Source organism: Nesoenas mayeri (genome assembly GCF_963082525.1).
Source record: "Nesoenas mayeri genome assembly, chromosome: 5".
NCBI lineage: Eukaryota > Metazoa > Chordata > Aves > Columbiformes > Columbidae > Nesoenas > Nesoenas mayeri.
This window is the reverse complement of record NC_137548.1, coordinates 25,040,513-25,053,208: the sequence shown is the minus strand read 5'-3', so window position 1 is coordinate 25,053,208 and position 12,696 is coordinate 25,040,513. Positions and strand designations below refer to the sequence as shown.

At 47.1% G+C, this 12,696-nt stretch overlaps 1 protein-coding gene across 1 annotated transcript in view; it reads left to right on the top strand.

Moving 5' to 3' along the window:
• IFT43 (intraflagellar transport 43) overlaps nucleotides 1–12,696 on the top strand; it is a gene marked incomplete at both ends in the record, with an annotated part of 44,853 nt that overhangs the window by 22,419 nt on the left and 9,738 nt on the right. The window contains 2 exons of the mRNA XM_080344910.1: nucleotides 6,117–6,149; nucleotides 6,632–6,678. Of these exons, the coding sequence (XP_080201036.1) occupies nucleotides 6,117–6,149; nucleotides 6,632–6,678 (80 nt within the window). The remainder of the gene's footprint in view (nucleotides 1–6,116; nucleotides 6,150–6,631; nucleotides 6,679–12,696) is intronic.

Genomic DNA, 12,696 nt, shown 5'->3' with positions numbered 1-12,696 from the left:
TCAGTGGGAGCCCTGCACAGCTCTGCCGGTCAGCTCTACCAGTGAGCAAGTCAAGGAGCCCTGGGAACATCTGTTACAGGGACGATGCAGTGAGTAGGCTGAGGTTCAGTCATCCCCATGAACTCTCTGTCATCTTATTCTTTCGTGCCAGTTCCTAAGTCCTGCTTGCCAGAGCTTTCCTCTTCTATTTTTTCTGTTAAGCAAACTCACATATTAGGACATGAGAAGAAACAACAACACTTCTGCTAGAGATTGATTCGTGCCTCACAAACCCATTTCAGCAGGAGCTGGTTAGCCGCAGTGTCTGTCGGATCCTGTCCCACTGAGCTTGCCTGCTTATCGCTGCATCCTTCCTCCTCCAGTGCCGTGCCCTAGGGCAGTGTGTTCAACATGCAGTCCAGGCAGCCTAGGGAGCCTGTGAGGGACCAGAAGGTGGACAGTGGGACCATTACAGCTTAAAAATATGTGCGTCTGCTTAAAACCCTGTTGTGCAGGTGTAGATAGACATGTGCCCCCGGGCTTGGAAGTGGAGGAGTATGAGGTGACATCCTATGACAGAAATAAAGGTTCATAGTAGTCCTTCGTCTGCTGAAATCAATAGCAAAACTTGCCATGATTTTAGGAAATGTGAAGATTGAACTCCTTGATTTAATCAAGGCAAACCTGCATTTTCCAGGGAGGGGGGCAGCAACTTATCTGATCAGAGCCTCAAGGAAGGTGCAATGGAATACCTGAGAAGACACCTCATGGTAGTGCTTTCCAGCAGGGGCTGCAGTTCTGGGTTACATACAGCTATGGTAAGTGTTTTTCTCTCCTTATGCCTCAGCAAACAAGCAGTGACCAAGACTGACACTTGGAGAGCTGGGAGAACTAATCAGTTAGCACTTGTGTGTCATTTTGTATGTCTAACTTAGTTGTGCCTTAGGCTATTGGACAAGCTGCAACTGGTAGCTCACAGCCCGCTCACTATGAAGATGGGCACTAAAAAACCACTTGAGCAAGAGAGTACACTGTCCTTTTTTATCTTCTCCCGTCCTCCCTCTGCCCTAGACCTGAACTGCAGTCTGTGCCCTAGAGGCAAAAGGCTTCACGTCTCCCAGTGGGCTGAGCCAAGCCTTCGGCGTTGGGGTGGGCTAGGTTTGGGATGGAAGCACAGAGGCAGAACGCTCGCCGGTCACTAGCTTCCTCCACACACAAGCCGCCTCTCTGCTCTCCCTTTTACTCCCTTGGTCTCTCAAAGCAGAATGTACTTCTGAACATCAGGCGTTCATTTTTTTTTTCCATTTCATTCTTTTAGCAAGAGGGCAGCTTGAAACAACTTTCTGGTTCCACATGATTCATAAAGAGAAGTGGTTGGGACATGCCAGGAAATATGCTAACACGCCGGCAGATGAAATTTCCCCTCCCGCCCCGCTGCCTGGGCCGCGTAAAATAGATAAACCACCTTTGGATCTCGACCGCCCGTGCGGTGCGCGCCCACCCGCCCGGGGCCAGCCCGCAGCCCCCGCAGGTTGGCCCTTTGCCGACAGTCACATCGAAGCCCCCGCGCTGCCTCCCCCGACAGCCGAGCGGGCCGGGCCCCGCCGTCCCGCCGCCTGCGCGGGCAGCCCGCGCCGGGCGTCACGCCCTCGGGGCCCGGCAGAGGGCGGCCGCGGCCCGGCAACGCGGCGGCGGTGGCCCCGGGGAGCGCGGCCCGGAGCAGCGCCCGCCCGGCGGCACCGAGTCCCTGGGCGGCGGGGCGGAGCGGGGAGGGCGCTGCGCCGAGCGGGCTGGGGAGCCGGGGGGAGCAAAGCGGCCCCCAGCGGAGAGCTGCCCGCCCGGGCAGGGGCAACCAGGGCGGGCCAGCGGGCTGTCAGCGCTGCCAGCCCTTTCTCTTCCTGGACTGTCCCCCTCGCCACGCTAGACTGGACGCTCCCTTCCAGCCACCTCAGTTTTCGTTTTAACAAACTACCGTAATTGCTTCCCTTTTACTTAGCTGTGTTGCCCACCCTCACCTCCCTGGGCACGCAGAAGCGCACCTTGGATCTTGCACACTGGCTTCCTGGCACCTGCCTGTGCCTTGGTGCAGGATACAAGCATGTCTAGAGCTCTCATGAGCTCTGGACATTAAAAGGTTTCAAGGACATTTTCCCCCATTCATCCCAGTTATGTCCCCTGCTAAAATAGGTTAACGGTGTCTAATTAACCACTGCACATTGTCATGCTGCATAAAGATAGCATCCTGGTTGTTCTCTGAGCTCTGCTACTTTATCTCCATTTAGGTCTCTATAGTAGTCCATTAAGTGAGAAAGAAACAGTTTTAACAGAGGTGATGTCTACATTAGAACTGCCTTTCACCCTTCAGCACAGAAGTTGCAGGCAGCTCCAAGGCAGCTCAGCTGTACGTTAGGGGTGGGTGGAGGGAGAGGCCTCTGTTTTGAGGTTCAACCCCCTCTCATTAATGTGGAGGGAGGATTCCTGCTGGCCAGAACTGAGCAAAGACAACACTCGAGAGCAAGATGAAATCTGTATCATCTGTCCCAGGACACAGCTAGGAGAAGAACAGGTATTCTTTACTGGAGTTATATAACATGGGGTTATAGGGGGTCTGTCGGGGTCTTCTGCCCAGTTTCTCAGCTATTCAGTACCCTGGAATAGAGAAGGGGTCAGCAGCTGGCCAAAGCCAGGGGGAATATCCTGGGATTTTTGACATGTTTGGGAGCACAGCCAGCCTTGCAGTGAGAGGGAGTTTTAAACACAGCTGTCCAGGTGATGGAGTCAGTCCATGTTCTTTGGCCCTCCAGATGCAATGGGCTTATCAGGAGAAATGAAAGCAAAAGAGATATCACTGTCTCACAAAATTAGGGAGTGACTGGTATATAGGACCGGAGACAATGCATTTCTGAGCACTGCTCCTAGGATTATATTGTTTTGTTTGCCCTTACTTGAGTGGGTGTATCTGTAGTTCATAGACAATTGCTCATTTTGTAGGTAGTTGTTGCTACTCTCCCTGGGCTGTGCCTCCCGCTGGAGCGAACGAACCAGGGCAGTGCACTTCTTGTCGCTGAGAATGCAAGAATAGAGTAAGAAATCCATCTGTACTCCCTTGAGTTTGCAGTCCGGTTTCTTGCATGTCTGCTTTCACTCACCACTAGAAGGCTGTGCCCATGAGGTGAATGAAGAGGGTGCTGTGTACCCAGGCCTGATATTCCTGAAGGAGCTGGCATTGATAAGCTGAGCCAGTTCTCAGGAAGGGGTAGTACTCCATGGTGCCTAAAGCAGCATGATAACCTCATGAAGAATACCTGCATGGCTTCCCATAGCACCTGAAGAGCAAAGAGACAAGCAGGTGACCAGATCTCCATGTATAGTTTATGGAATGAACAGGGTTGGTGGTAGGGCACCTTTTGAGAATCTGTTAATGACTTCACTTATTGTCTTGAAGGTTTTTAACCTTAGGACACAAGGCAAAGCTTGTCTTTTCTCTCAGGGTCACTTTGTTAGGGAGATATACATCATGCAATTGGGCCAAAAAATTAAAAAGATCAGTCAGGAACAAACCAAATTTGTTTTGTGGACAAGTAATTTGGCATCAAACAAAATGAAAGGAAGCTTTATAAAAAAAACAAAGCAAATTGTAGGCCGGGATCTTCTTTACTGAATAGCCTAATCATTATGGCCACAGAGAGTGTAAAACATGCAATGCCTTCCTGAGCTCCAGAAGTTGCGTACTATATTTTGAGGATAGTTCTTTACTTGTGAGTTTATAGCCTGGTTTGAAATGCCAGTTTCATCGAATAATGTTATTCCAAATCATATATTAAGAAACATACGTAGTACAGGGGACTTGGAAGCAGATGTCCTACCTAAACAGAACAACAGTCATTTCTAGCTCCTGCTCTAGTGCCATTGATATGTAAATGCTCTGTATAAACCACAATACTGTCAGCATGGGACACTGGCATCACCTGCTGCCACCTTCGGACACTGTGGCATAGGGACGATGGATGGAAGGCAACAGTGGGGCTTTGGCTCACCCTGGAGAGAAGGGAACTCTCTTGTTTGACAGGAGAGTGTTCTAACACCTGGGCTCTGAGATTAAAGGGGTCAATACTATTTGCCCCTCCCAGTTTATGAATTTGTTCCCCAAATCACTATTTTTTTCAATATAGTTCAGCTGTTTCTTAATGAAGTATTTGTTTATTGCCCTGAATTAGTCCTTTCCTAACATAACAAGGAAAAGTTGGGAAAGCTTTAAGTCTCAGAACATAGTCTCTGCCTCTAGGACTAGCATATAACTACGTTCCCTGTGGGCCACCTGGATACCTGTCATGACAGGGAGCTCAGGAAGAAGAAACAGAAATTGCTTACAGGGATAGGAGGACTGCCCCTCTCCTGGGAAGTATAAACATGTGGAGTGTTTCACTCCTGCCTGGGGACAGAAGATGAGCAAAGATGTAAGGAGTGTGGGTACTGAGGAATCCAGTGTTATTTGGGGCTGGACAATTATCAAGAGTAACGGGATCATGCTAAAAAGAGGTTAGATTGAACCTCCAGGAAATCCTCTCACTGTGCAAGGCTGTGCAGAGCCATCATTTGGGATGTTTCAGCTCAGTGAGGACAGGGCTCTGAAGACAGGGTATGGGAAGCAGTTCTGTGAAGGCAGAAGGGAGGGATAAAATAGAATAAAACTTGCATCATCTTTCTATCTTTGTTTTCTCAGATTCTAAACTCCAGTGAGAGCTGGTGATGGGCTACCTGAAACCATCCCTTTCTTCATAGTATCAGGGGGTTCACAAAAAGTGTTTTGCATGGCCACTGGGGAGAAGGATGGAGCTGAACAATTATTCCTCACTGGAAAAGCTCTTTTGTAAATTCCCCAGCTCCATTGCACTTCTTCCTCTTCTAATGAACAGAAGAGTATAGATACAGCTTAAAGCCCAGATTCAGCTGTCGCCTACATACCTGCAGTTCTGATTATAGCGGTGGATATTACTGGGCTCGGGTCACCAATTCAGTATATTCTTCAGCTTCTCAGACTGCAGGGAGCACAGTGGATACAGGGGCTTTCTTCTCCTCATAGGCAGATGCTCTCTGTGCCTTGATTCTTGCACATTGAAGAGTGAATAATACACAAGAGAGCTAGATGAGGACCATAACCTGCTAGAATAGAGAGCAGATGAGGAGAGGCCTGTCCCATCTCCTGAAAGTGCTTTGGAAGGGACAGTGCAAGGCATTGAAGCAACCTCTCTTACATCTTGGTGTGTCTGGGGACAGTGCATGTGGTAGGGGAGAGCCCCATGTGTTCTTTGTCGTGACACCCTGACTTCAAGGGAGGGGAGAATATTTATTCTTAACACATAGAGATGAAACTTCACTCTGCCAAATGGCCAAAGCAATCAGCGAGTGATGGAGTATCTGCTAAAAAGAAACCTGGCATTTAATTAACTTTTCAAAGTGCTGGTTCAGCAACCTCCATGTTTTACATTTTGAATATTGAACAAGCGTCCCTAATCGGGACTGAATTACTTCTGGGCTTGCTGGGGTGGAGAGCAAGGCAGCTGCCATTTGCCAGTGCCTCCCCCCCATGTTATTATTATGAACTCCTGTTAACTCAGCCAGATCAACCCTGATTTACGGCAATGACAGCACATCTGACCTGAACTTCGCCAGCTCAGGTGGAGCTTCTAACCTACAAAGGCAACCGGATCATCTTTATGTGCAGCCAGGGGGAGAAAGGACCTGTCGATCTCCCAGGGGTAGGCAGACAAAGTGTAGCACCTTTTTCACTCCCTAATGTGCTGACCTCTCTACTCAGGTAAGGCAAGCTTTACCTGCAGCTGATGACAGCGGGGATGAAAAAGTATCTGAGAAGCTAAAAAATCAGGGCATTTGGCTCTTGCTGTATCTGGACATGACTGTCTTTTTGGACTTAAATGATTGTGCTTCAGTCTGATGCACTCAGCGGCTCTTTGATGCACTGGTTTAATGGTCACTCAGAATTCTTTAGAGGTGCAATGTGTTATATCAGACCTGATGTAGGAACTGTTTTGTACAGTAACAGTGATATAAGGAAAGGTGCAGTTTTAAAATATTCTCTAGTCTTTTCTAATCATAAGCTTTTCCTTGTCTTGCAGGTCAGGAAGAAAGCATGCAGAAGAAGTAGAAGAGTAAGTTCCCATTGTTGCGAAGATGTCTTCAACATCTTTTACATTTGATCTCATGAAGAAGGGACATGCAAGTCTAAGCATCAGTACACCAAGATCTAGAACTTGGGAAGGGTGTAGAGCCTGTCATGAGTTCATGTCATGTGTCCTGGGATGGGGCAGGCTGGTCACTCTGGAGTTCCCTGGATATGGAGTAGGTGGTGGCTCTGTCACTCCCATAATACAGAAAGAAGGAAAAGTAGAAAGCATCCACTTTCCTCCCACATCCATCCCAGGCCCTACTGTCTCAGGTACAAGGCAGCACTCTCAGCTGAGATTTCTGCTGAGTCCAGTGCTGAGGGATATGGAAGAAGGTCAGGCTGCAGGCCAGGTGTACCTGGGAACCCCCCCTTTGACAGGCTGTGAGGCTTGTGGGAAGGAAGGGGACACAAGATGCTTTTCTGGGCTTGCGGTTTAAATTTTTTCTTCTTTGTGTTTTGCTGCAGCCATCGTCTCAGACAGCAGAGCCTGGAGGCATCGGATAGCGGAGGAGGTAAGGTGTCACTTATGTGGCTGAAAGAAATGCCTTCATGCATGTCTGGGGGTTCTTCAGTAAAATCAGCAGAGGCATCGTGTAAAAAATTGCAAGGAAATGGACTGTGCTGGATGTAAACAAATGCAGGAGCTATTTAGTCTCTCTAGCTGCTGAATAAAGGAGAGAGAGCAAAGGAATTGGAGAAGAGGATGAGGAAGTGAACCTGTAGTCTAACTCTGGCCCTTCATTAACACAGAATGATAAAGCACCTTTGAGAAGAAGTGAAGTGTCGAGAACATGCTTTTATCTGTGATTACCTCCACATGGAGAATAGTGGACTGGGGCAAAAAGAGGGCTAAAAGAGCAACAAAAGGTTAAAAGCAGGAAAAGAAATCACTGCTGTCCCTTAGTTTAGGTGATAGTGTGCTCTACTTAAAACCTCTCTTTTGTTTTATGGTAACGTCCTTGTCTTGTTCCCATCAGGACAAGTACCTGCACCACTCTTCTGGGGTCTCTGCTGTCAGGGAATTATTAATTTAAAAAGTCCTCTTGCCCTGACTCACGATCATAGCTCATAAGATAAACATAGGCACCAGTGGGTAATCCCATCCCATCCCTGTACTAGCTGCTGTGAAATCCACCGGAGTCCTGATTTAGTACTAGTTTTCTTTGTAGTATATATCACCTGCTCTTCCAGAACTGAATGAACAAAGACAAATCTCACAAAAAATCCACAGTATGAATTTTGAGACGAGCACTAGAGAACTGTGGGGAGCATAGAAATTCATTAAAGTCTCTAGGAGCTACCTCAGTTCTCAAGGGCTAAGAATTTTATACAGTGTATGAAAAGTTGCATCTGCAAAATATCAACAAGCATCAGAAGAATCACCAGGAGTCACAAAGGATCAGACATCAGTATGGTTAATGAGATTAAATTAAGACTTATTTGGGTCTTCCAGACAGATTAAGCATTGCAACATACAACTGCCAGAAGTGGCACCTTTATTACACTGGCATCTTCAGAATAGACTTAATTTTCCCCCTGGGAAGTTTCTTGGGCTTCTTAAATTTCAGCATATGTCACGGAGGCTGATAGTCTGTTCTGAACAGCTCTTTGACTGTTTGCATACCTGCTGTCTTTCTTGTTGCACCTTGGTCTTCTATTCAGAGTATAATAACTGTCCTTGCTAACCAGGCATAAAAATGCTTGCCACATGTTTGCAGCATGTGACTTTTAATGCTCCAAGACCTTGGGTAATAAAGACAGAACAGAATTGAGACAGAATGTGGTAAAAAGACATGGTGAGTCCTAATACACTTACTTACGTGTGCCTAACCTGTGGTTAACAGTTGGATTTGGATTGTTGGCAAACCAGAGTTCAGTTTTGGATTAAATCTACATTTTAGAAGAAAGATCCCACTAATCTGACTATGGTTCCTTCCCAGGCAGTTTCTGGTACAGCCAAATACACTGGGTTGTAGATCTAATTTGCATATGGAAAATCTCTAAATGGATCAGTGCATTGCATGCTTGTGATCCTATTTCTACAGGGAGATGAAGCAAGCTATTTTGGGAGAGGAGTTTTCCTTCTGGGCTCAGCAATTGCAGTGAAGAAAAATGGCATATAAACAAACTCCAGAACCAGAATAAAATTACTTTTTTGAATAAGGAGAGAGATGCAAGTAACTGCCCAGTGTAGAAGGCAGGGAGTAGCATGCTGTGGCTGTGCAATAAGTAGAGCTGTATCAGCCTCCCCTTTGCATAGAACTGCACTTGAGCTTGTGTCCTTAACTGTAACAGTAAAGCTCAGATTCTAAACACATAAAAATCAAGACATTGGTGTATGGATCCCCAAGGATGGGTCACGGTTATTTTGTGCTGCATAATGTGTTAGCTTGTACACCTTAATATGAACAGGCGCAGTTGCGTAATGATTGTTGCTGTCAACCAATACATTTGGATCGCCTTCCTTTAACCTATTAGAAAGCTGAGCTGTACCATTCCATTAACATTGTTTGTCCCCCATGCAACCTTTTCATTAGAAGAATGAAGGGCGAAACTGTATGCCCTTAAAAAAGGTATTCTTGTGTATTTGAAATGTGCTCAGTTGTGATGGTTTATACAGCACTAACACCCGAAGGCTCAGGATTTGGAGAAAGTGTTAAAAAAGCATAGGGCCTGGTGAGAGCTGGGTTTGGCAGGTGGAGAATGGAAGGGAGCTTGTACAGCGAAATGGAGACTTTGGGGCTTGATACACCTTGTTATTTCAGAAGTAAAAGTAGAATTCTCTTACTGGTCTTGGCCACTCACCCTGTGCATGAAGTAGCATCTGATTCCTCATCTCCACGGGAGTTTGGGAGAGAAGGACAGCTGTTTCTCAGGTTGTGTGGAAAGACTGAAGCAACATGGAAGATTGTGAGTGGGTGGGTCAGACAGAGACGTAGACATGCATGGAACTATCTGCAATTTCAGCCATTCCTTACAGTTGCACAGGGCAACCCAGATGGTGCAAGTCATCTGTGCTGCACAATACAAACCATTGAAGTACTATCAGTGAAGTACCTTGGCTCAGGTTGTGCTCAAAATGCATTTTCCTTAATCCATTTTTCTTCTTCATAGAGGCTAGTCCAAGACAAGAGAACCACTTTAAAGAGGAACCAGTGTTGAGTTACAGGAAAGCACAGATGTGTTTGACTAAAACCACAATTTGCTCTTATAAAACTCCAGGCTGGTAAGACTGTTTTGAAAAAGTGCAGTGTCCCTCCAGAAATATCTCTGGAGTTTCTAGTTGGCAGATACTGGGCTTTCCTACAGCACCCGCTGTGAGCTTAGTGCCAGTCCTCCTGCACGCACACTGGTACATGCCAGTACACAGGCAGAGCAAATGGACAACGCACCTGTGCTTAGGTGGATGTGTGTCCAGCTGAACCTTGTCATGGGGGGGCAGCTTCTCAGCATGGTGGGAAATCTGCTTTAGCAGGATTTAATCCATCCCAGCTTGAGGAATAATAAACCTTCACAAGCAACACAAAAGTGTTTAATTCCTAAAGGACAGGCCTAGTTGAGTCACTTTTGGCCAGGGGTAATTGGGGGCTTAATGCTGTATATGTAGCAATCTGAGCAATCTGAGAGAGACGAGTTTAAGCGTAATTGCTCAATTTTCTGTCCGTGTCAACAGGGGAAATGGGCAGCAGCAACTGAGCTCTGTATGGCAGGAAACGGCATGAGGTGGGAGATGTGAGACTATCAGTGGAATTTTAAAAGTGCCATCTGCAGAGCACTGCTTCCTTTTCTGTAGCAGACAAGAGCTTCTCCTAAGTGCAGACTATTCTTAGTCATGAGGTGGGAGGGAAGACAGAACAACCGAGTTCACATTCAAGGCCTTTCCCCTCTCTTTGTCGCTTTCTCCAGGAGGGCAATTGAGTCTCTGCTTCGACTTTGCTTAGGTATTTCATTTGGCTTTCCTCTGCTTGTGTGTCTCTTTCTGGCGTGCAGCTACAAAGGGCTCTTTTCTGTTGGGGTGAGAAATACAGTCATTTCTCCCCCTCCATCAGCCAACTGCTTAGTCCTTTTAGCTAGAAGTTTCTCTTTTGTTCCTTTCTTGTCCACCAGTTCCACACTGCTGAGTTGCACTCCCCCAGATGCCTGTCTCCTCAATACATTGCCCTTGGATTTTTCTCCTCAGCTCTCTATGGGGGCTTGTTAGCTAAGGTTGTCATCTCTCTCCCAGCTATCCTTCCCCCATAGACTATTGCCTCATCTCCAGAAGTCCCTTCTTCCTTCTCCCTGTTAGCCTTTAGATGCATATCTCCTAGAACAGGGCTTTTCTTGGAGGATGTGATGTGATGTGTGATTCTCTGTCTGCAGGAACAACGGCTTGTTATTTTAAAGCAGGTAGTGTGTGTGAATAAGACAGCTGATTGAAATGAAAGCCTGGCTATGCTACACAGACAACCCAAACCTGACCTGCAGGTGAGGAAACCTGCCAGGAGACAGTCACTAGATCTGTGCCCTCAAGGCAAAACCCCTTCCTGCCTGCTGAGAAGCCTCAAGGAAGCAGAGCTGATGATTAGACCTTTCTGTACAATGTCAAACCTCTAGAATGACTTCTTTCCCTTCTAGTGCATGCCAGCAGCTCCTCTGCATTTGAAGAGGATTGGAGCCCAGGCTCTGTGCATGACAGAGGAGGAAATGGGCATATGCCATGATCTCCACATCCTTTTGGGGAGTGATGTCTGTCTTGTCAGGTGGGAGACAGCCCTCCCAGGATATCTGGTGCTTGGAATTCACAGCCCTAAGTTGTCAAACACCTCTTGAGCTGCATGCAAATACACATCAATGGTGAAATTGCTCCAAACAGAGCTGAGAATAGAGTGCAGTGCAGGCTATTGTTTGCTCTATGATTCCTGATAAAGTTTGGCAGTTGCTTCTGTGGTGGATTGCTGTTTTTACAGAACACACCAAGTACTGGTCCATCCCAGGGCCCACGAGCTGCAAGGACAGCTGCATCAGCTGAGCGTGAGGGTAAGAGAGGGGGTGGGAATTTGCAGAAATAGTCAGAGAGGTGACCAGGGGTACTTCACAGGCTCAGGAAGTAGTGATGGTGTTAGGGAATAGAAAAATTTCTTAACAGGTGGAGTGGTTTGGGGAGAACTAAATGGATAAAACATTCTGAGCATCAGTGAAATGGAAACAGAGTGGAAAACATGGTGTTTTGGAAGTGATGTGAATGGGCTGAAGAGAGGGGCCAGGGGCAGAGAGTGATGGTGACCACTGAGTTTCTGGGGGTTCCGCACTATGACTTTGCACACTGCATCCTCCCCTAGGCTGCTCCCCCAACATGCTACCCTGAGTCTGTGTGCAAGGTCACTGGAGGGCAGACTCAGCCCAACCTGATGCTTTCCACTGAGCTGTTGGTCCAGGCCAGTTTGAACTTCTCCAGTGGCCGTTGGCATTGTGATCTGGAGCCTCTGGTGTTCAAGGAAAGCTCCCTCCTGACAGCCACAGTGGGCAAGGTGGAGCAGAGAATATGTCCCAAGGAGTATGTCTGAAGTCCTATTCGAAACAGCAGTCCACTGGCCAGGGGGCAATGGGCAACTTAATTGCAAAGGAGTACACACAGCTTGTTGGGGGCTGAAAGTGTTGATCTGGGTAAGCATCTTCCAGCACTAAATTCTGCAATATGGTAGATACACAGTTGTATTTGGTCTGTGATTGCTGAGCCCATAAGTGTAGTTGACGGACTAGGTTTACCTAAAATAGCCTTTAAGAAAAAGCTCTTGAAAGATGATTACAGAATTGAGACACCATCATTTAAAACTGCCTGAGGCAAACTCCTTTGAAAATTGCAGCAGTGGAGGGACAGAGAGAGAACTGCGTAGCCCTTGATTGTAGTGTTGTTCCCTCAGGACCCGTCCCTCCTCCCCCTCAGTTTCTCATCTGATATGAGAGAGAGCAGCAGTAAGATTCCTCATCTGTCTTATGAAAATCCGATTCTGAGTAGCTCTGATCAAACCCGGCTGGCTGTCAGCAGCGGTGGCCTTGTGTGGAGGGAGGGAGGCTTCTGAGGAGTTGCTGGATGTGGAAGTGTCATGGGTGCTGCCGATCAAAGAGGCATTTTTTAATAAATATATATTAGAAAAAACAAAAAACCTAAGGATTTAGCATAAAAGAAATGTAGTTTGTCTTGTTTTTCCATTGTAACATGAAGAGGATGAAATAGAATCAGATACGTCTGCTCCCGAACATACTTCCACAGGAGCATCCTGAGAAGCTGCTTTCCTTGCCACAGCAATGCTCTAATGCAAAATCACTCATCTCTGGCATTGTTGAGGAAGGTTTTGTGTTTCTGAGTTCACTAGACCCTCCCTGGGCACCTCATGCCTTCTCATCTGCTGCCCCACTGCCTTCTGAGTATGTCTCAGCAGGGGAATACTGCAAAGGAGCAGGGAACAGCCTTTGAAAAGAGGAAAACAGATGTTACTGAAAAGGAGGGCAGGCAGAGTGCTCGGTGAGGGAGCTGTTGGTAGGGCTAG